At 37.2% G+C, this 23,980-nt stretch overlaps 1 protein-coding gene across 3 annotated transcripts in view; it reads right to left on the bottom strand.

Moving 5' to 3' along the window:
• DNAAF9 (dynein axonemal assembly factor 9) overlaps positions 1-23,980 on the bottom strand; it is a 78,865-nt gene that overhangs the window by 37,059 nt on the left and 17,826 nt on the right. Inside the window, exons 1-17 of one of the 3 annotated variants that reach the window (XM_054823188.1) lie at positions 20,937-23,977; positions 20,476-20,572; positions 19,131-19,237; positions 16,602-16,679; positions 14,309-14,407; positions 13,742-13,797; positions 12,457-12,592; positions 10,756-10,837; positions 9,683-9,719; positions 7,198-7,285; positions 6,706-6,782; positions 6,373-6,417; positions 5,867-5,912; positions 5,420-5,531; positions 4,463-4,533; positions 3,646-3,696; positions 2,743-2,830 (exon numbers count right to left, since the gene is read on the bottom strand). In XM_054823188.1, coding sequence (XP_054679163.1) covers positions 2,743-2,830; positions 3,646-3,696; positions 4,463-4,533; positions 5,420-5,531; positions 5,867-5,912; positions 6,373-6,417; positions 6,706-6,782; positions 7,198-7,285; positions 9,683-9,719; positions 10,756-10,837; positions 12,457-12,592; positions 13,742-13,797; positions 14,309-14,407; positions 16,602-16,679; positions 19,131-19,237; positions 20,476-20,521 — 1,219 coding nt within the window. In that variant the 5' untranslated portion in view covers positions 20,522-20,572; positions 20,937-23,977. Of the gene's footprint in view, positions 1-2,742; positions 2,831-3,645; positions 3,697-4,462; positions 4,534-5,419; positions 5,532-5,866; positions 5,913-6,372; positions 6,418-6,705; positions 6,783-7,197; positions 7,286-9,682; positions 9,720-10,755; positions 10,838-12,456; positions 12,593-13,741; positions 13,798-14,308; positions 14,408-16,601; positions 16,680-19,130; positions 19,238-20,475; positions 20,573-20,936; positions 23,978-23,980 lie in introns of those variants that run through there. The other 2 variants (XM_054823189.1, XM_054823186.1) reach the window with 2 other exon arrangements.

The following is a 23,980-nucleotide window of genomic DNA, read 5'->3' as shown; positions in this document are numbered from 1 at the left end:
ACAGAAAAGCAAGCCAAAAAGAGTATTTAATTAATATTTGGCTTGCTTTTAATTTAATTAATTAATATTTGGCTTGCTTTTCTGTTACAAAAGAATTAACATCTCTGATTAATCCAAACTAATTAATCCAAACTAAAAGAGCTTCCTTTAACATGGAAGTCGGTGAATTGTATCAAGAACGACTTGATACACTACTTGTATATTTTCCAAGTGATTAATCACAAACGAGTGTTTGATTGGCAAGACTGACTCAGTTAAGTTCATCCTACAAAAATTCGTAACACAGGAGTTACATTAGCATACTAAAGGAAAAGGTTTAACAGCTTGAACTTTTTGGATGCATTTTGGTCATGAATGTATACCCTATTATAGTAAAACACAAGTGACAGAGAGGGAAGACGAGCACCTGTGTGACAGCACCTTTTTCTCACCTAATCTTGCCAGGCTACATAGCTGCAACCTCATAAGAGCCCAAATTAGAGCACAGCAAACTGTCTTGCAGTGTACATGAAAGGGAACGAGATCAAGTTCATTTTCACTTGACACCTAAGAAAATATCTCACTCGTTGAAGTGTTACATAATAGTCCTTATACCACCTACTTAAAACTCTCCATCCCAAGAGTTATCACAAATCTCCCCAAAAAAGGGAAAAAAGTAAATTGCTCCACTGGGGCAGACACAGACAGTTTTCACAAAGCCAAAAAAAAAAGAAAAAAATTCACCATTCTTTTCCTTAGTGATTTACTGAGTGAACCTGCGCCCACAGCACTATATTGCAAAATAGTTAAATATGTTACTCTGCACTAACCTTCTTTCTTTAAAATCTGTCCAATTAGAACAAAAGCAAATTCAGCTATGTGAAAGTCACTGTTTAATTGCATCGTACATCACTATTTAAACCGCAATACTCTTTGCATAACTAAAAAAAAAAACAATTAAGCTAAAGATTTTCCCCTAAAGATCATCAGCTTATAGTAAGCACTTAGATGTCAGGTGTTAGTTACCTTCTGTTGTACATCAGTACTGTGACAACAGTACCTTCGCTGTACAGTGGAATACAAAAATATTATGCCTCAAGAAGTATCTATTGATTCAAGGCAAAGCAAGGTACATTAACACAAGACTGTGGAGTGAGGGAAACCCCTCCCAACAGTCCTTCCAAATTGTCTTTAGTCATATTTAACAGGGAGGAACAACCCCAAGCACCAGTACAAGTTAGGGGTTGACCTGCTGGGAAGCAACTCTGTGGAGAAGGACCTGGGAGTCCTGGTGGACAACAAGCTCTCCACGACCAGCAGTGTGCCCTCGTGGCCAAGAAGGCCAATGCTGCCCTGGGGTGCATGAAGATTGTGGCCAGCAGGTCAATGGAGGTTCTCCTCTCCCTCTACCCTGCCCTGGTGAGGCCACATCTGGAATATTGTGTCCAGTTCTGGGCTCCCCAGTTCAAGAAAGACAGGGAACTTTACTGGAGAGAGTCCAGCCGAGGGCTACGAGGATGATGAGGGGACTGGAGCATCTCTCGTATGAGGAAAGGCTGAGAGAGCAGGGTCTGTTTAGCCTGGAGAAGAGAAGACTGAGAGGGATCTCATCAATACTTAAAAATGCCTAGAGAATGGGGCCAGACTCTTGTCAGTGGTGCCCAGTGACAGGACAAGGGGCAGTGGGCACAAACTGGAACACAGGAAGTTCCATCTCAATGTGAGGAAAAACTTCTTCACTCTGAAGGTGACCGAGCACTGAGACAGGCTGCCCAGAGAGGTTGTGGAGTCTCCTTCTCTGGGGAGATTCAAAACCCACTTGGATGCGATCCTGTGCAACCTGCTCTAGGTGATCCTGCTGTAGCAGGGGGCTGGACCAGATGATCTCCAGAGGTCCCTTCCAACCCCTACCAATCTGTGAATCTGTATTATTGGGATATTCATTTTACTTAAGTTCTTGAAGGCGAAGCACCAAAAGAGGAGGAATCATTTAAGACTGTTGCTAGTATTCTTGTGTCAGAGAGCTGTAACTTGATTGAACGTGAAAAGGACCAATATCGAGCATCTTTCTGTAATATGGTGAGCATCTGTGCTAAAAAACACTGAAGTTCCTGCTTAAAAATAACAATGGAAAAATAAAATCTGGAACAGCCTGTCAGCTCCAGGAAGACACTTCAACAGAAGCAAAGAACACAAGGCTGTAAATAAATTTAGAAGCAAATCATTCCAATCTCCTCCTACATCACAGGCAGGGTACCACATTGTCCAAAAGGTACATATTTGCCTTCACTTCTTGAGTCGAGAGCCCACAGGATACTGTCACAACTGTAACACCCAAACTTTCCAACCTAACATTCATATAGGTAGAGAAAAAGCACAAAAAAAGGCACACCATCTATAAATGAGAGAAGCAGCCAGTTTGTGCATGCTTTCAAACTTTAACTATGGGAGAAAGCCACCTCCCAGGTCTGCAAAGACTCATTCTCAATCCTGTGAGGCAAGTCCCATCTGCTTCAAAAGCAAGCTGACAGCTCTGACAGCAATCCCTTTTCTAGGACTAGAAGTTTAAAGCAGAGGTTGAGGACAAAAAAGTAAAACGTGGAGTTTAACAAGAGAAAGTTGCAAAGGAAAATGGAAAAAAAGCTTAAGACAATGGCATAGGTTTTACACCAGATGTGTAAATCCCAGAAACTGTGCATCTCTCTCATGTTTCTTAAAAGAAAAAAAACCCACTCTGCAAGTAATTTAAAAAACACATCTCACCTTCTGCAGGCATGGTTTGTGGATTGCTAGAATAAATATATGCTCCATCACCTCCAGTGAGTAAAGTGCCCAGAAAAGATTTGTCTTCCTAAACAGGAAAAACAAACAGTAATATCACAGACTGTATCAAGGACTGTGATCCAGGCAAGAATATTTTCTCATGCTTTTGCTTCAAGAAAAAAAAGTGGGTTTTTTAAACAGCATCTGTCAGAACTTTTTTAAAAGAGTTTTAAACTGCATTGATACTGAAGAACTAGTGAAAGACAGCATGTCAAGAGTATAATTTCTAAAAGTACTTCCCTCCATTTTGGTTTTGCCAGCAGCTATTAAGTTACAAGTTATTGTCAGAAGCACAAGGCATAGCTTTTTGTTTTTAGATTGTCAATCTACTGAACTAAAAGTATATTACAGGAAAATAAATCTATTTTTAATGAAGATTTCTGGTAACCACAAATTAAACCACAAATGTGAAACTCATGTGGTTTAAGATGTTCCCAGACCCCAAATTCTTTTCTTTTTCATAGTGCTTAAAGTGCTTTCCTTTAGACATTTAGCACAGCAATTAAGTTAAAAGAAAGTGGCATTGAGTTTTGGGGGTTTTTTGAAATACATGAGTTCCATGGGTAATACTTAGTGAGACTTCCATGAATTCATAGCTTTATTACAACTCTTTTTGCTCTTAAGTTTTGTCATTCTTTGAAATAAAGAAAACCTCAAGCTTTTACACACAATGTATTTTTTTTGTAGGCCAAAGTTTGAAAGAGACAGGACAGAAAAGGTGAGTCTTTTGTAGAAGGAGTAACAAACATAATAAAAGCCAGTTTTGCTAGCAGCTTAGATTTTTTTGAATACTGGTTCTTGAAAGTGTAACTTCTACAGTTTAACAAAAATGTTTCATTTTACCTTCAATACATGCTGTGCCTTTTCAGACAGTTTCACATCACTGTCTTCAACCTGTAGCCAAAAACAGTTTCCATTTGTATTGTTAGTAGATAAAGCAAATCTAACGTTAAATAAAAAGGCATTAAAAAAGACTGAAGGCAAACAAGAACCTTAGGTACCAGGGGTAGATAAAGTCCTGAGAGCAGAGTGCTTCAGAGGCAGCTTTGTGCTCCTCAATATTGTGTTACCATGGGACTGAAATAGTTCCTTGAAACACATTCAAGGGGATACTCCACATTAAAACGTTTTATAGACTAAAATAGTGTTGTATAGACACAAAGTAGCGTATTCCATTCAATCTGACTTTTTATTTTAAGAAGTATGGATTGCCAAAGGGCATAACATTGTCCAACTTTATAACATTCACCGAAATTATACCTCTTCCACAGGGCAGTACATCAGAGATCTGGAAGCAGACCTTTCTTTCTGTTGGGGCACACATTTAGGTCATCTAAAGTGCCCCACAATAAACAGAATTTTTAAGTCACACTGTGTACTTGAAAAACACCCAGGCTTTTACACAGCTAAAAAAATCAAAGTGGTGAAAATGAAATAATTTAAAACTCGTGTTATGAATGGAACCATCAGCCTGTTTCCACTTATTAGTTTTTCACTTCATGTCCAAATTAAAAAATGAGAATGGAATTAATATATTAATATTCTCTTTCAATGCTGACGTTCCATACTTTTTCCTCATACATTCATGCTTTTATAACAAGTTTTCATTTGTGCATCTGTATGTATAGAAAAAAAACTCAGTAAGTTTTTGTGTACTAACCAGCCAAGAAGCGTATCTTGGGATAGCTGCAGTCAGTATTATGTGGCTGGTTTCCGACTTAATGCTGCCATCTGCAGGGAAGTAAATGGAAAGCAAAGTAGTATAATACCATCCATATACTTCAGACTGTTCAATAAGTTACTTATACGATTTGAAATTTCTTTAGGAAACATGAAAATTTCCTCATTATTTTAAGGACTTATTAGCGTTTAAGTGAAGCTTTCACAGCAGACGAACTCCCAGTCGTCTTGTGCTGTAACATGCACAGAGCTGCTATACAGTACCAAAGAAACTCTGCTTTTATTCTGGTCTTACTACGTGGCTTCTTCCTTTGCTCTCCTCCCCACCAAAAGTGTTCCAACTCCCATGGTTAAAAACCCACAGCCTGTCTGGATACAAGAGTTCATAAATATTGTTCAAACTCAATAACTATCTTTGTCACATGTAAACAATCTGGAAGACATGCACTTGTCTAAAGTTATGGAAATTACTCAGTATCCTGTATTTTAAATATAAAGCTTGTTTTTGGAACAGTCTTCTAAAAATCATGTATTTTTTTAGTTTTGCTTCATCTCTTCCAAAGAGCAACTGAAATTAAAACATATTGTATAAAATGAGTGATGGAAGAGAGCTGCTCAAATTTCCTCATAAAATGGAAAACATTCGCTAGACTGAAGAAAATTTAGGAAGGGTGCTATCACACTTGAATTTTTTACACCTCCACCCTGCTGTATCACAAGGCAGCCATAAAACTCAAAGTCCTTTCAGTGAGATTAAAGAAACTTGACACTTAAGATATTAATTACTAGCAAGCTAAAGCATTTAGGTTTTTAATTAACCCAAAGGCTTAAAACCATAATGGTAACAGTATTAACATCCATCAGAAGCCCTTTTGCTCCTCCATCACACCAAAGCTAACAGAATGACAACATTGGTGCTAGAATTTAAAATAGTTACCTTTTTCTTTTACTTGTATCTGTGACGTTAGAAAAGACTCTGAAAAGACAACAGATCCCAAGCATCCTCTTCCTGTGAGCGAGTCTGGAATGTCAAATACCATCATAGACGCCTACAGCAATCAAACAGTTGGACAGAAAGGAAGAGAAGGCAGAATGTGAAACATTTCAATTGAAGTAGCAAAATCTGTATGTTTTAAACCTCATAAAAAACTCCACCGCTTCTACATTGTGGTGGAAAGTTGAGATCATAACTGTATGCGTTATTCCAAATTCCACTGTCTGACTTCATGTTAAAACTCAATCTTACCTCAGTTTCAGCATCTGAAATCTCTCTCATCTCTCCCCTTACATTTGTCTTCACATAGATAAAAATAGCAGCATAAAAGCCACTCGAGCTCTATTTTCTAATAAAATGTATAATCAGAATACTGAACAATTAACTTACCGTTTTAATCAAACTCAGGCCATCCTCATTATCTAATGGAGTAATTCTAGAACAATAATGATAATTAAATATTTAAAGATTGGATCATTTTGAGTGACTTCACAGCAGCCAAAAAAGCTATTTAATTTTAAAATAAACTCTTATTTGTGTAGGCCATTTCAGTCAATTAGTGCGGGGATTAAAAAAAGCACAAGCTTGCGATATCAACCAAGCGAGATACAAAAAAGAAAAACTCTTAATGGGCTCATGCTGCCTCTACTCATTAACAGTTAATAAAGTCGGTCTGCCCAGTTGTTTTAGATTTTTTTAAAATGTTTTTAAGATTCCACAGAATTACAGATATGAAATCATTAAACTGTCTCATACACAAAAGCATTTAGTACATCTTGTATGAAATAATCAAATGCAGTGTTTTCTCAGAAGTTCCAAGACAACAAAAATAAACTTATTATTATTGTATTAAAAATACTAATTAATAACAAGTAGTGTAAGACAGTGATACAAACCTTCCATGATTATTCACAGCCTGAATTTGAAAAGCGATTTTGGAGCTGTAGAACAGAAATTGTACTGGTGAAAAATGTGTTTTATATTTCTTCTACAGGTAAAAAAATAAGCACTAATAGATTTAAAGCAAAAGAACTGGTCAGGTGATTAAAAAAAGCAGGAAAAGAAAAACGGAATTATTACAAAGATTTTAAAAGACTGAATGCATTACGGAGTCTTGGAATTTGGCAGTCATGCAAGTTCAGTTTAAAATGAACATTTAACATATTTTCTTCCCCAGAAGCAGCTAATGCAGTGACATAATACATCAGTAAGTATTTGAAAATACATACCATAATGCAGTTTTAAGTTGCGTTAAATGAAGACTATCTAACACAGACATGAGCATCTGCTCTGCTACCTCCTTTGCCTGAAAAAAGGAAATTGAGAATAAAATATCCTTTCCCATACTTCCAAATCCCAGCAGCTACAGGAGCACCCGTAAGATAAACAAGAGACCATACGCTAAACAACAACACACTGATGCACCAGGCTAAAATTTGTTCTTTCACATATCTGATTTTCCTTACTATAAGGTTAGGAAAACTCATGAAAGATGGAAAAACAGTTGTAGGTGGACAAGATTAGATATACTCTGAAATTTCATTTTTTTAAACAGAATTCAGAGAGACTGGTTGGAGGCCATGGTATTAACTTCATTAACGTTATGTAGTTGACTGAAACATTTTTTTTATTATTATTTTTTATTTTGGTTTGCATGTAATCTTATATTGCAAGCAATCCAAATCAACAATTACAGCGTACAGAATCAGTGCTTCATTTACCTTGGATTCAGTGGAAGTTTTAGCATAGCACTCAATGCCAGCAAGCACAGCCTCTACAACAGCAGTATATATTTGCGACAACAGCGTACTGAAGAGAAATACAAACACAACATTTACTAGACAGATAGTTTTCTTCCTCCTCTGTTTAAAGGAGCAGTTATTCCTCTCATAACACAGCTCCCTTATATAGAAGGGGTCCTAGTTCAAATGAGCATAGAAATAGCTTTATGCTTGACCTTTCCGTTTAAAAAAAAATAAATTAGAGCAAGTAAATTGCTCAAATTACAGAATATCTTGGGAAAAAACCTCTTGGCACAGATGTATCCCTGCTCTCATCAGTCAAGGAAAAAAAGAAAAAAGTTTTATTGCTGCCTTTTGCTGCAGTTGTGTTGAGGATCACATCCTAAATATTCCAGTAAGAATAGAACGGTAGCCCCACGTTCCGCAAAAGCAAAACTGGAAAACAGAGTGAGCTGACTTCAGAGACAGACTTGTTCTTGTTCAGACTTGGAAAAACCACCTGTGCCCAACTAAGAAACATCAGCCTCTGTCTTCCAGCTAAATGGGAATAAAAAGATAAGCAGATCGACAAAAAACAGTCCTACTTCCCCAAAACTCCTCTCATTACTCCTCTGCAACTGCTAGATGCTGAGGGAGGGAAGGGGAGGAGGAAAGAGAAGGTTACAGCATATAAGCCATATGCAAAGCGCTCCTGAAGGATGGAAAAAGCATCTGAAGCTCCCAAACATGGCCCAACACGGAGGAACCTCAAAATGCACCAATGCTTGTCTTTGACCTTCATCCCCACAACAGTAAGAGATTTTAAAAATCAAACCTTCTTACTACTTTTTGAGGTTTCTCCTACGTAATCTCATGTACCAACACGTGCATTTAACTTGTTTTTAGTACACATGTGTGTAATTCTTCCTAACTCTGTAACCACTCCTATTTTCACTCATATTTCACATATATATGTGCAAGAAAACACCTCACAGTGGGCTGTGCTTTACATTAATGTGCCACAGTTACCCTACTCTTCTTCCCGTTTTAAAGTTTCAACATTAACAACACAAAAGAGAAAATGGTATTTTCTTTAAAAAAAGTAAAAATACAAAGGTTACCCCAGGGATACTGAAAGTTACACAGTCAGATTACACACTCCAGCCAATCTGTACTCCAGGTTGCAGTTCTGCTTCCTAAATACAGCCAAATTTGTACTGAATAGTACTTTTGAAATATTTTTCCACTTTTTATTTCATTGGAAAACACTGACAAATATAAGAACCAGTTACAGGACTCAACTGCAAACTAATTCCAAAATCATGAGGTCAGGTTTGCCAGAAAAGCTGACTTCGCTGCTGTTGTAACTAGATTATTTGATCCAATACAGGGACACTTCCAAGAAAAAAAAAAAATATTCTCATTAAAAATACTGCCTCTATCAACTGACTCCTGCTTTGCTTAGAACTTCTCTAGCCATCTCAGAACTGTATTTAGTACAAAGTCTTTCAGAAGTAGGACAAGAAATAGTCTATATGTTTGAGCAGAACATACATGTAAGCAAAATTGCCTGTTGTAGTTTTAGTATTAAAAAAAAGTAAAAATCTTCTGACTTTTACATCTTTGAGAACTGAATCACAATTACTAAAATTCAACAGTACTTAACATGAAAGGTCACCGCTACTGGCTCCCTCTGGCACATCTTTAATATCTTGCTAACATGTTACGCAGGCTTGCAAACTGCTCCGCTGCAGAAGCAAGAACAGGCTCCTAAAACTATCCTAACTAGCAAGGAGGACAAAATCTCTAAGCAAAGGTCTGGTTTATCAAGATTGAGAGATTATCTACCATGTTCTTAAAGCGTGACAGGTATCTACAACATGCAGAGAAGTGGACGTCAACATGGAGAAACAACATCTTATTTTGCAAAGGTCAAAATGTGCGGACGCTTTGTAACTTACCAACAAAGAAATTCAGAAGTTAACTTTTACCTATCCTTTCACACCGAGAAATTTGTTTGCAAGTCTGAGTGTTCCCCGTTGGCACGTTCACTAATCTTTATAAATCTTACACATTGTTTAGCTTAATGAAACTAGTCTAAAAGTCACTTTTACTTCTCTCTGTGGGACAGGCTTCCATTCATTTATAGATACTTTCACGCCTCAGTGTATATGAAGCTCATTTTAAAGCAATTCAAATAACAGTTAAGATAAAAAGTTTTAATAAAATTTAAGCAAACTTTACTAATTTCCTTTTATACTTTGCTGTAGAGCAGAAGGGATGTCACACTAACAATTCCTAGTTTGCTCACCGAAATCCTCAACAAGCAATTTGCCTTTGAAACCCTCTGACATTCACGTTATTCTAAATAAAAATGTATCTCTGCAAATGCCAACAGCCACTGCTGACTAAAAGCAGTTTTGATCTACTGCCACAAGGCAGAAAGAGTGAAGAGTTAAGGAATAATAAAAAGTTGGCAGCTTACACTTGTTCAGCTTGCTTGTGCATCTCATTGTCATTTCCTGTATTAAAAACAAAAATGTTTGTTTTAAGCACTTTCAGAAGCATTTACACAGAACTTTGTGGGCTTAACATTTCTGCCACATATCTTACATGACATTTATCCGGTATTTTATATAACCACAGTTTGTTTACAGATTAAAAAAAAGAAAGAACAAAGCACAGGTTTAACTTGTATCAGCACAGCTAGACCATACTAAGGCCAGACCTAAAACCAGCTGCACTGGGTCAAACAAAGCTCGCTCTCACGCTGTATCCTGTCTCCCAAAGTGGCCATTCCTGAGTGCCCAGGAAAAAGCATAACTAGGGCAAACACACGCTACAATCCCTTCCATTTTGCAAGCCTCCAATCATCTCCTCCTCACATACTTTCTCAGCTGGATATGGTTTCAAGATATATAGTAACCCTAAGGAGACTGACTTTAGCCATGGGCTCATGTAACCATTTAAAATGGGTAAGAAAATGTTTTTTAAAAATTTCACATGGCTTGTTTTTATCAGGAAAGGCAACTATTATAACACTATTTGATCCAAACCAGATGATGAAGGATAAAGGTCAAACAATTTTCTCTATCCTTTTAAAGTCCTTAATTATTTTGTTTAAAAAAAAAAAAAAAAAAAAAAAAAGGAGGCTTATTTGACAACTACCACTTTGAATTACTAGATTTTTGGGGACTGGTTTCCTGTCAACCTGTATGGAACACCAACTTGTTCCAATGTGTATCTAGTACCTGTAAAAAGCCTGCCCACTCAGGTGATCTCTGCCTTCACATGGCATTCTGATGCAAACACAAATACAATTATTGACCTTTGAATCGTTCTTTGAAAATACCTGACATTTTTGCACATGAAGGTAAGATGTGCAACAGAACAATGATCTTCTATGATTTCCTGCACTGGCTACAGAATTACACAGCATCTACCACTCCACGGTTTCGATTCCTTTATGAGCGTCAAGCCAACTTTTAATTGGTATAAATTTTAAATAATCAATGAGAACCACTTTAAATTACTGCTTGGTACTTTTAACATACTTACCCAGGAATGGAGTGTGAGTGGTTCCAAAAAAATAGGTCCTTGAACAAGCCAGAGGTCCCTTTGGAGATACACACTGCACTACCTAGTTGTCAGTATTAATGAGATATAAAAAGACCTTAGTAAAAAAAATTGGTGCAACAATTAACAATAAGCTAAGTTCCCCTTAAGCCTTCTAACCACTGACATACTACAGGAAGTGCACAACACAGACTTAACCGGATTTTTAAAAAGCAACTTACATTTTTCAAAGATATATTTCACTTTTGACTTGACCTGAATGGTTGATAGACTTTGGAAAGGAGATGAGCTCTGACTTCCATAAGCGTTAAGCATGTGTTTTCATTTTCCTATGTCAACTGCTTTTTTCATGAAGAGGAAAGTGTGTCAGGGTCCCATAACTATGCTTGCACTCGGTCTTATTTACTATTTTCATGACACCCTATTAAAACAGTATCACCTGTACCTGTAAATAAACCACCTTTTTAAGAACAATGTCAGAATCTGAGGACAAGAGATGGAGCAAGTACCACATCAGAAAAAAATTGTACTTGCATTTTGAAAGATGTCAAATGGTCTTAATGAGAATGTTAGCAAGGGGAGAAAAAAAAATTGGAAGTGTTTTTACAGATACAGAGTTAGAGCAGCAAATGCAGGATGACACTTCACTGGGATGCTCAAACAATCCTTTCTCAGGCTTTTGACACACGCAATGTGTTCAGAATACCCACGTCCATCCATCCCTAAAGCAGCTATGCATGAAATGTTGTCATGACAAGATCAAAAACGCATTCCCTCAATCATACGTCCACTCCACGATGACCTGTACTCAACCGCATCCATCTCCTCAACAGCACAGACTTTGGACTCGCACAACTGACGGACACTCCCAGAGCCCACAGAAATCGGCTAGTAGGGAGAACTACACAACGCAATCTGCACGCTACCTCTCCTCCTTCGCTGCGAGTTACCTTCTTGATGTACCCAGCCCAGCCGGCCAGAGGATCTGAATTCCCTGGGGTCGCTTCCCCAGTTACGTCCCCTGCGCGGCAGTGCAACAAGCCATCGACCTCATCACATGTTTTAAAACTAAGCTTTTACTTGAAAATGGAAACAAGTTAATCTTACAACTTGATCTTAACATTCTTTGAACACCAGAAAGATTTTCAGTTTTCATGACCTGTTCAATCACTGAAGCATACGCTGAGATTTGGATACACTTTGTCTATTCACAAAGTCATTATCAAAAAAAGTGTCTTTCCATTTCTTTTTAAGAAAAGGCTGAACTGATTAAAATAAAACCTGTGTGTCAGAGTTAAGTACATCATATGCTACCATCAGGAAAATTTTCACTTTATGGCTAGGACAAATGTCCTCATAAACAACATTTCCCTCTCCCCTACCCCACACATTTAGAACACCACAAGTGTTAAAAAAAGTTGTCTTTTTAAAGGAGAAAAATACTTTTAACTCACTCAGCAATCCCTGATTAAACATCTAGCATAGTTTGACTTGGAAAGAGAGAGAAAAAAGGAAATTTGTTCCTTTGCCTGATTGACTGTAAAGGTAGCACATGTTTTTATATGTTAAAAATTGGATATTTAACTCATGGAAGATAAGCATTTTAAGGGTGCAAAAAAAAAATATACAAAGAAAAAAACATGCACTGCTTAAAAAGATCAGATAATTACTTCAAAGCCTTACCATATGCTTAGCAGTGCTTCCACCAAGGCCGGTGTTTCGAACAAGATGTCCTTCTGATGGAAAATTAAAGTTACCAGAGTTCAAGTTTTCCTTAGTTGAGTGGCTACCAAACAGAACAAAGGGCTGCCGGCTAGGACTGAAGAGAAAAGAGGATATCACCGCCAAGATACTTGAAGAAAACTTGCAAACAACACATGAAATCAAAGCTTTCAGTCTGATGGACCAATTATTGAATTTCTCACTAAAAGAGTAGGACAAAAAAAAATATATATATATATTTACTACAGCTGTGGAAAGTTTCCCTTTGAAAACATCAAGTTCCAAAGGAAGAATTTACTTGAATTAACAAGACTATGATCTGTTTCATATACAAAAGCATATCTCAGGGCTGTTTCCCAAATTATATTAGAAGGGGTTTTTTCCTCTTTTTTAAAGTACATTGCCTTGAAAAGCTGACTAGTTTAAAACTTACCACCTTGAAAAACCCTGAAATGACTATATTGGAATTAAACAAAACTATTTTGGTTTTAGTTCTGGCTTTGGGCCAAAGACTCAGCTGGAGAGGTCAAGGTTTTTCTTTTCGTTATTTAAATGCAAACAACATAGAATGCTGAAAACAATAAAGGACATTGAACTCCACTGTTTAATTTCAAATAAAGAAGAATCTGTAGAGACCTTCAAGTAGCTAAGCAACCTTTATTTAGCTCAAAAAAAGCAGAAGGCTTGGTTTTGCAACACATGACAAACAACCTTCCCCTCTCAGCTAAAATTCTATGCTGAAATAAACTAAAGCTGACCTGTATTGTCCAGCTTATATTGGCTAAGATTTGGGTTTTTAATTGCCCTGCTTTACGTGTTGGTCTTGTGAATGTTGTGACTCACAAAAGTATACCAATTTCTTCAACCTTCATATTTTAATTGGTTTTGAGTATCATATAAATAGGACCAACATGTTCAAACATAACTCTCCTGGGTAATAAGTTCTTGAGTTACTTTAGATATCTGACCATGAAGAAATTAATCACATTAAAATGCACAAGGTAGTTGGTTTCAAACATATTGACATTCTATATGCAATAACTACAGCATTAAATCCCATGAAAATTCAGTTTTTACCACCCAGAAATGCCTTTGCATGTTTGTTTTTTTTAAATATTCAAAGATGAAATGTGACATACAGAAATGGTCTTAAAAGGAATTATAAGCATTATGGCATCAGAGATATGGAAATAACGTATCGAGGTACTAGTGACACCACAATTTCACAGGGAATAATGAGTAATACCTGTTATCTGTTATATGGCTTGAGATCATTCCGTGACTGAAGTAACTTCTGAAAGGCTGAGAAGAAAAAAAAATCTGATTAAGAAATAAATGACCAGAAAATGATATATCCTCACTATCATTAAAAACAAACCTAAATTACCCTTCTCAAAGAAAACTCCTGACCCCTCAAAAAATACTTCCAACCTCCATCATAAACAAGCCCAAACATCATTAAGCCTCATATACGCTTAAAAACCAAAATACACTGTGCCGCGTTTACCCACGCTGGATGTTACCATGAGTTATGTTTGAGACTTGACATGTACAACCTCAACTTGTTCAGCAATGCACATACCAGAGCTTCCACCAAAATTAAAGTCAATCTACCTACAAATAGGGATCTGTTGTGCAGAAATAAGTTCAATTATCAGTGCACAAACACTCAACTGTGAATTACCCCAGGCAGTCCTAAGCCATCATACCACAGATAGGTGAGGTGGGTGGTGAACTTTAAAAAACCCACCCAAAATCAATAGGTTTCTCCTCCTCAAACCAGCATTTCAAAGGATTACTGAAGCAGGCATACCTCCCCCGCCTGAGATTCTGACAGTTCCAGAATGAAGGGAATTTCAGTACCAAAATTAGCAAAAAAGTTGGTCCACTGGTGTTCAAAAATCATTAAATCCTAGAAGAAAAATATTCAACATTACTTAGTAAGGCAAATGTTATACCAGAGAAAGGAAGTCACAGATTTTACTGAATGAATCCAAATTACTTCACAACAACATAGATTACACTTGACTATGCAGTATGGAATACAGCCTGCCCAATGAAACAATAAGTACGAGAAAATAAAAATCACCTAAAAAGATAAGGACTTTCTGCTGGGGTTCAGGGGAGTTTTTTTGGGTGGGGGCTTTTTTGTTTGGGGTTTTTTTTTTTGGAGGGAGAAGAGGCAGGAGAGTGCAGGGCTCTGGTCCTTTCGCTATCTGCTTTTAACCTAAGGAAGCAATCTGTTTTGAGATCACTCAGACCTCATAATTCCCATAAAACTTCCAAACTGAATGCTCGGACAGATTTTATTTTCCATTTTTAAATCTGTGTATGGTTCTGCAGTAATTTGTATCTGACATTAAGTAAGCTTACAGACAGAAAATGAGGAACAGGGTGGGGAATTCTGGAAACTTATGATGTGCAAGTGGCAGACAGTCATTTCTTTATCTGCATTTGTAAAAATAAAAAAAGGTAAATGGAAAAGGAAATACCACTAAAGCAGAATAAAAAAGGAAGATGACTACAGTTTAAGTGTTACATTCAAATTAACTAAAAAAAAAAAAAAAAAAATCAATAAAGTGTGTCATGCTGATAAAGCAGGAACCTTAAAGAACTAGGCAATTCTAAAATCCCTTCAAGATTACTTTCAGTTCCTTGTCACTTACTAACTTGGAAGCTGAGAGACACCCTGATTTTAGAAAGTGTAGTTTTTCAGATATATATAACAGGCAAAACCAGAACTATGGTTTTAGCAGTGGTATAAGTGTATGAGACAGTATTTTACTTCAGCCACTTCATTAATGCAGCAGTGAATGAAACTTAGAGAGTGAATGTCGATGAAATCTTACAAACCTGCCAAAATAATAATAAAGGCTATACTAGAGGTTTAAAATGAAGGTTTACATTTAGAAGGAGAAACTATCCTTGGAGAATATTGCAGTCTCAAATAAGCTTTTCATAGAAACTAAAAACTAAAAAGTGCTTTTGTCAGTTTTTTGGAACATGCCAATGTTGTACAGAACATTCTTTCAAAACCCAAGGAGATTTCAAATCGGAACTTTTTGAAAATCAAAGCTGTGTTAACAAAAAAAAGTATAAACATATACCAGCTTCAAATGCTCTTTAAGATCACCTAACCTCATTCTCACTGAGGGAATGAATCATTTTTAAAATAACCAATTTCTATGAAACCAGAGTTGTATGAAAAAACCCACTCAATTATTTTTCTCAGAAAACTGGAAGTCAATTTAACAACAGCTTTCAGGTTGAAAACTTCAAAATAGGATAGATAAGTCTGTTTCAGGGCAGACTTATCAAGTACAAGAAAAGTCCCAAACATTTATCTCACTTCCACAGGAAAAGGGGAAGTGAAGTATCAGAGAGTGACTATTTAGACTGACAGTCTTGAAAACTGTAAGCCATTTTAATTTTCATTACAGCAGTTGATTAAAAAACTGAATTGGTGTGAACTACCAATATTTTTATTAATAAAAGATACTTTCTGCTGAAGTTGCTACATATTAAAAGCCTACTTTGCTGCCAAACTAGAAACTGATGAAAAAATTAACAACAAAATAATGTATACCGATCCTCATATGTTGCTTGCTTCTTTAGCGCTGAGATCAGACCACCGCATTAAAATGAGGAATCACTTTACACTGTTTGTATTTCACAAAGCATCAGAGCAGCCACTGTGTGTCACTGTTACCCGCATAAAGTGGTTTATTTTGGAGGAATGGTTGTATGTTAGAGTGGATTTTTCCTCCCCTTGCTGCAAAAGGAGGATTAACACACATAAACATACCAACTTGCTGTGCTTTGTACATAGTCCTACGACCTGAAAAATAGTCGTATACATTTAGATAAACTTTCAGGAGAATTTCAGGCAAATTAAGAAATTCAAGACATTCAAAACAAGTTCTTTTAAAGTTTTGCAGACTTTGCAGTAGATCTGAAGCAAGGAAAGAGACCCTGCAAGCTACAGTCTGCAGAGCTGGTAGATTAAGCATACAAGCACTATTAAAAACAACCAAAATAACAACAATTTTGCTCTGTGGCTACACTAACAGACCAGTAGTTGATTCAGAGTATTTCACCTGCATTACCTCAAAGAGCAAGTCCTCCAAGGAAACAGGATCCATTTTACTGTACGTCTTCCACAAATCAACACTGACATCCATTAACTGGAAAAGATTTTAAACACAATTCTATGAAAAACACCATGAAGAATGCCACAGATTCAGGTTTAAGCCACACTAAAACAGACTTGCAGCACACCGCCTAGTCTAACGGTCCTCCTTAATGCTGAATTTGGAAATATTTTTATGCTACTGGTTACAAAATAATTGTAATCCAGATGCAAGTGTTCTGGGTGCTTCAGAGACACATCTGCTCAAGTGAGGGTTGAAAGTACATGCAAAGTTTTACTTGCATCTTTTAAACAAATCATTTAATAAAGTTTTGAAAAACTGAGTTAATAGCAAAGAATAGTATCAGCTAGTGCAACCAAAAAATCAGTTTTCTGGAGACAAGACAGACAAGAAGCACATTCCAAGGTTACTCGTCCTACACACCAGCCAATTCTTGCTGTAAGCGTAATGTAAATTTAGGCTAAGCTCGTTTAGCTTGGCAATTAGTAATACCTTCTTCCAAGTAGTAAGATGATACCTATGAGAATGTTATTCGAAAATATATTCTTAAGGGACACTTTTATCTGAATAATTTCTGCATTTACAGGGTTCCCTACCACCTACTTAATTAAAAATGCAACTCTGACTGGAATTTTCTTAAACCACTACTTTACAGTTATTCCAGTTACTCATATTATTAGATATGGCAATAATGTTTTCCCAGACATCACTTCCATTGATATATTGGTACAGTAAATTCTCTGAATTACAGCATCTTGAGCAACTGGGAACTCTGTAGTAAGAGAGCAACTGCCCTTAAAACACTGACAAAAATATTAATAAAGTTATCATCATTTGATTATCTTCAAATCTAACAGTATATAGAACGCACAGCAGAGGGAAAGTCAGTTTGAGGAGCTAAAAATGCACCATGAACACTCCCTTTTAATAACAGAAGTATTCACCTATAGATCATTAACGGTGATCCCAAATGTACCACCTCCCATTGATTGGTTTTTCCTCCCCATCTGTGACATACAGCAGCTGCCTAACAGGCAACCATGCATAACAGTTACATAAAAAGTTAAGAATGCCACTTCCCACTTGAAATCCTCTTAGGACTTTGAGGAGGAAGAAAGCAAGAACTCAAGCTGGAACTGGCTGAACCACCAGAGCTAACGTGCCTACTCTTAAAAACAGATACCGAGAATTTGCATTGCTCCTTTTCAAGACTGCAATAGTGTTGTAAAATCAGCATCAACTCCCACAACGGAACAGGAGAGGCTCTGTCCTCAAAAGGTGATTGCCACACTGTGTCTACACATTGCCTCAAAGCCTCTACGGATTCATGAAATTAATTGGCAAGGGTAATTAAAGACCCAAACAACTCCTGAATTCACGGGCAAATTTTCATTGACTGATTTCAAGCATCAAGAGGGGCTATTGATCCTTAGGCAGAACTCCACACAGATGCTCCTCTATTTGCACTTTGTATTTAATGATTTTGACAGGCTCACACAACAAGATGATTACAGTACTAGTGATGGAACGAAGAGGGAAAAAAAAAAAAGCATGAAGAAAGGTATCGATGGAAAGAGTACAGTGCTCAGAGAAAGGCACGCTTGAGCTCACATAATAGATTTTTGAACAAGCATGTACAGTACTACATGTGATGAGACTTTAACAATGGTACTGTTAATTCCTTGGGGTTTTTCCAGTTGTCAGAAGTCAGACAAAGAACATTCTGGCTGTAAAAATGCAGGAGTGACAAGAAAAATAGGACATCTGCATTTCTGTGGCAGAGGTCCAAGAAAATTAAATAAAAGAAGCTTCAAACAAGTACATAAATACAAAGCTGTCCTCTGAAGATGCTGTTAGAGTATATTTAATAAATAAGCAAATCAAATGACACAAGTTGCTCAGAGTGGAACAGCAAATCATTATTAAAATTAGGAGCATCATCCAAAATCTTGACTGTTGCCCTATTCAGCAGGCTACAATGACCCAAGAATATATAATGTTGGTGAGAAAAGTAGATGCATCTCTTGTGTCAAAACCAGTGACCCAAGAAATACAGTCACTTCTGATTTTCTCAGTTCATTTCAAGGCATTTGTCACCCACCAGCTTCTCTTGCACTCTCTCTATACCCATCTAGCAGAGTTAAAAAAAGTGTTTTCTGTGATTGCTAGAGGAAGCTCTAGAAAAGAAGGAAAAAAAGTTGTAAATCAAAACAAGGAGGCTGGGGGGGACCAAACAATCATGGTTTATCCAGGACAGAGTGCTGCATAGCTCATAACAGTCTCTCAAGCAAGACTGTGGTGTCCCCATCCTTGCATGATCAAAGCTTAGCTTCCTAAGATCCTGAAAAACTTCATCGAACTTAGAAGCTCACTTGAGTGATGAGTCAGGACTAGATGATCTCAAAAGGTACTTTCCAACTGAAATAATTCCATGGTTCAATTTCTGCTTCAGAACGGAAATGGAAGAAAAACATAACTACTTACTTCATATTTCATCGTAAAGAATCCATCACCCCCAATTCCTTCCAGGGCAAAAGCCTGCACTATTGGCCACTTTTCAACAACAAACATATCAAATATCTGTAGATGACCTGCAAAAGAAATGTTTCACAGAAACATTCTCTCACAAATACTGGCAGTTTAACTTTCTGTGAGATCTTAAGAGTTGTTCTGAGATTCTAATAAAGGATCTCAATTATCCTGTCTTTGTACAACTTAAAATCTGTCACTGAAAAATGTTTTTTTCTGAAGACAGCAGCCTTTGGAAACTCCTTTCTCTCTACACCCCTAATTCTTTCCAGCTATCAGTCTAGCAAAGGATATTATGTCTCTCTCCTCAGAAGTTTCATTCCAAGACCAGTAGCAAAACTGTGTCCATTAAAATTCAAGATAATAAACAGGGAGCTTTGCTTACTCCAATTTCTTCAAATATTTGGCCTTAAGTAAACTACCATTGACATCATCCCCATGGTAATCAGAATTTTAAGTTAGAGGAGAGGTATTCATCGGAGCCTGATACTCCTTGGTGAAGCTATACGCCATCTGAAGTGAAGAGTAATTCTCATCCTTAAGCTGCACGTCTTCCTTAGATACTTCCTAACAAAGAACCACCAACCTTCCCCCTGCTCTGACCCATTAATAAGCACATCATCCTTTCCTCAAGAGAAATAACAAAGAATTAGGAACAATAAAAAACCAACACCCCAAACTGAATTAGCTTGGTTTGAACTCACATGGTTCAGAATTAAAAAAAAAGAAAATTGCTTTCTTTGCTGTTTGCCTCTCACCTACTGTACTATGGATCAAAAACCCTGCACGCTCATGCTGCAGTGAAGTACATACACTGTATCGCTTCTGCATTATTCACTGTTCGGGATACTGCAAAGTACACTGTACTGAACAATGTAAGATTACAGTGTTCAGGCTGCAAGGCTGGCTACAGATCATAACAGGAAGTCGTGCACTCCAGTTTTTTCAGCGCTAAAAAAAGGAAACTTGCATAACGAAATGTTTATTCTTTCCTTACATAAAGAAGTATTTATCTGGAGCTTCCATCTGAACAGAGAACTTCTGTAGCGGCAGAACACACTTCTCTGAATGCAAATTATTTCTTTGCCTCATGCTGTGAGCATTCACTCGTCAAATGAAGTCTAAGGGCTTACATTTTTCAGAAAGAAATCCAACTCTTAAATAAAAAGAGGCTAAAAGGAAACTATTGACATATTAATCCTTATTTCTCACCCAAGACAAGGAAATCTTCATTCCCTGAACTGCACAACTTGCATGCTGCAAAACACTTACACTATAAGCATACAAGAAGCTAACCCACCTTGGCAGCTGTATGGAATACCAATGCGACTGCAATCTCGAACCATGTCTACAAAGCTGGAAATTTTGAATTCCTCTGCAGCTTCTTCATCTTCATACTGAAAGAAGTCATTTAAAATAAAATTTGATTAGGCATGCCTAATTTGATTGTTAGTTTTGCACTAAAGAGAATATGTATTCTACTGCTTTAATTCCATAGCAAATGTCATATAATCCATTAAAATAACACCTACAGCTTCCAGAAGCTAAAGAACCTCTTTAGTCTCTATCTTTTGGAAACTCAATCATGGCAGCCAATGGAAATTGTTCTTTAAAAATCAAACTTCAGAGCAAGGTTTTTAATAAGGTAATATGAAGGCATAATTATATACTTTATTATCAGCTTTCAGTGAAGTCTTTCAACATCATCTAGTAGATTCTGGACAATTTTTAAACAATAACAGATATTTTGAGAATACTAACTGATGTGAAAAGGAGACACCACCATGCAACGCTCTCTTGCTGTTTCACACTAGCAGCAGACTGAAGTCGTCTGAAGACTTCAGCAGACTGAAGAGCAGGAGCGAAGAACAAATATCATACTTATGGCTCAGAAAAGCATAAAAACTAGACTGAAGAGACAAATCACACAAAAATCATTTTTATAACAGGCTAAAAATCTAAAAATGCTCTCCGAATTTTAGCTGAAAAGGCACGGTTTAGCAGCAAGTCTGAAACCAACAGGCCTAGCCCCATTGGGTACTTCAAGAGTCACTTGCTTTCTGGAGCAAGATCAGAAGGCAGTGGTGTTTTGTCTATTTTTCATTATCATTTTTTTATGTACAGTGCTCTGAACTTAATATCAACGTAAATTACATGATTATGATTTTTTTGTATATAACTTTTGTGAGCTTCAGGGTACACCCAACAAATTTATTTTAAGAACAAGTTCTTTTAAGACAAGCCTGAATTTAAGATGCAGCCCAAGTTCCTCCATAACATGTTCTTTCTTCAATCCCAGGAAGCCAGATCAAAGTTTCAGATGAAAGCCAAGCCCCAAACAACTGCCAGTTTCTCAAGACTTAAAATGCCGTTAGAACAAGAACTTGGTTTTTGGCAGGGTGCTAAAGGCTTGCTCACTATCTGCTCTTGCAGGTATAAATACAGCCCGTTCCACAAACAGAACAGTCATGACACCCAGAAAGTTTATACAGGATGCATCCAATTTCAGTACTTTATCTTATTTGGCCATTTTAAAAATGAGTATTCTTTAATAATATCTTTTTTTCTTCCCATAACTACTATATTCACTTAAATTCCTATGGTCTAGTTAAAGGCAAGCAGGAAGGAAGAAAGGAGAGGCTATAGGTTTTGCCAGATTCATCAAGAGCTGCACAGAGCCAGGTACAGCACTGCTCGCTTTATTTCTAAAGCTCTTGAGCTTTTTTGGTTTCATTGTTATAAAAGCGAGCACAAGTTATTTCTATCATGGAAAAAAAAATGCTGAAAAGGCACTAGAGGCAATCCTCCTGTAAACAGGATGCACTTAAAGCCTGACACAGCAACATTTTTTTGTTTCTTTTTCAAAAGTAATCTAGGAAACTGGCAATTCTTATACATTAGAAACATGACTGGAAATGCATCACTCAGCTCATTCACACAAAACAGCAATGAAAATAAACCTTGTATTTTCAACTTCAGAAATCAAAACTTGTCCATTCATTTCCAGAAATAGCAAGGCATACGGTTTACTTTTCTAGTTACGCCATTATTTCAAGCCAGTACTGTGTGATTAAGGTTTCTACTTACCACGATAAATCATATAAAAGCCCATAAGCAGATGCAGCTTAAAATTCAATAGTAGAGACTGCAGTGGTGCTAGCAACAGAGTGTTAAGAACTGCTCCATTCTTGATTCCAAAATGCATGGGTTTTACCACTGTCAGGTACGCTTCAAGATTTGCCCTTTCAGTAGGGATTCTGGCAACAGAAAAACCTTACGAAGCCAGGCTTTAGATTTTCCTATAGCATGCTTTAACCTGTAGCTCAGCTGTTTGCATCTTAACAAGAAGTAATTACCCCCCTCTACGCAGTACTCATGGGACTGTATCTAGAACATTGCACACAGTTTTAGGACCTACGTACAAGAAAGACATTGACAAAGTGGAGCAAGTTCAGTGGAGGGCCACCATGATAGTCAGTGGGTTGGAGCACTTGTCCTACAAGGAGAGACCCAGGCTTGTTCAGCCTAGAGGAGGCAGTGGCTGGACCTCATCACTGCCTTTCAACAGCCACAAAAAAGTTATTGAGATGATGAAGCCAGGCTCTTTGCAGTGGTCTGCAGCAGCAGACCAAAGGGCATGATTTAAAACGAGAGGTTCAGATTGAATAAAAGGAAACATTTTTTCACTATTAGAACAGTCAGGTAATGGAGCAGACACCCAAGAGAAGTTCTGCAGTTGGACACTTTCAACATCCAACTGCAAAAACTTGAGTAACCTGATCTGATCTCATCACTAACCCTGCCTTAAGCAGGAGGTTGGACATCATGATCTCCAGAGGTCCCTTCTAACCTGAGTTATTTCATAATTCTGTGATCTAAACTATCAAACAGCCACATAAAAACATAATCAATCTATCATAAGTCCCATCACTTTCAAGCTGGAAACTCAAGGGAACAAAGGGGTTTCTCTCCCTGACCTCCTCGTTCATTCTTCCACCAGCTTCACCCATTGACATTTCAGGCTCCTAACACACTCCCTTCAGATTTCACTACAATCCTAGTTTAGAAAAGGAACTACACAGAACTGAACAGGGGGGAAAGCTTCCCGTGATGGCATTTAGGAGGAAACATTTCCAGTCTCAACTGGAATAAAAAGGTTCTTATTCTACACCTAGACAAAAGGCATCTTCATTTTTTTACGCCCCTAATCATACTTCACTATGATAAACATAGCTTTTCTAAGAATATCTGGATTTTTAAACGCAAAATGAAACTCACATCACTCACATGGTCCAATGAAAGTGAGGTTGCTAGCTCTTGAAACAAAGAGTTGAAAGTTAAAATGAAAATACATAATAAAGTTTCCTGATTTTAAATGGCTTACTAAGCCAAACTTCTAATATTCCAGACTATTGGCAAACCCCACATTAAAACACTGCTTTGGCAGCAAATAAGGCCATCATTGGAAATCTCAGTGTTGACTGTAGTACTTGATTCAGATTCTGCATTTCTCACAACCGACATGTTTTTCCTCATTAAAAGATCACTGACTCATGTCAAAACAACAATAATCAGTGGGAGAGGGGAGCAATTTATCTTCATGCTCCAACAACTACAAAGTATTAGAAACATATTCTTGTTGCACACATTATCAAAATGATTAATGCCCACATATATGCGCAGATCACTCCCCTGCTGAGTAGGAAAAAGAAAAAAGACTTCCGGAAGGAATGTTAAAAAGAAGTTCCACTTTGAATATCAGTTCATTAGCAAGCTCATGAGCAATTCTCATCTGCATTCCTTTT

Source organism: Grus americana, chromosome 4 (genome assembly GCF_028858705.1).
Source record: "Grus americana isolate bGruAme1 chromosome 4, bGruAme1.mat, whole genome shotgun sequence".
Taxonomy (NCBI): Eukaryota; Metazoa; Chordata; class Aves; order Gruiformes; family Gruidae; genus Grus; species Grus americana.
Note: the sequence above shows the minus strand (reverse complement) of the source record. Positions and strands in the feature narration are given on the sequence as shown.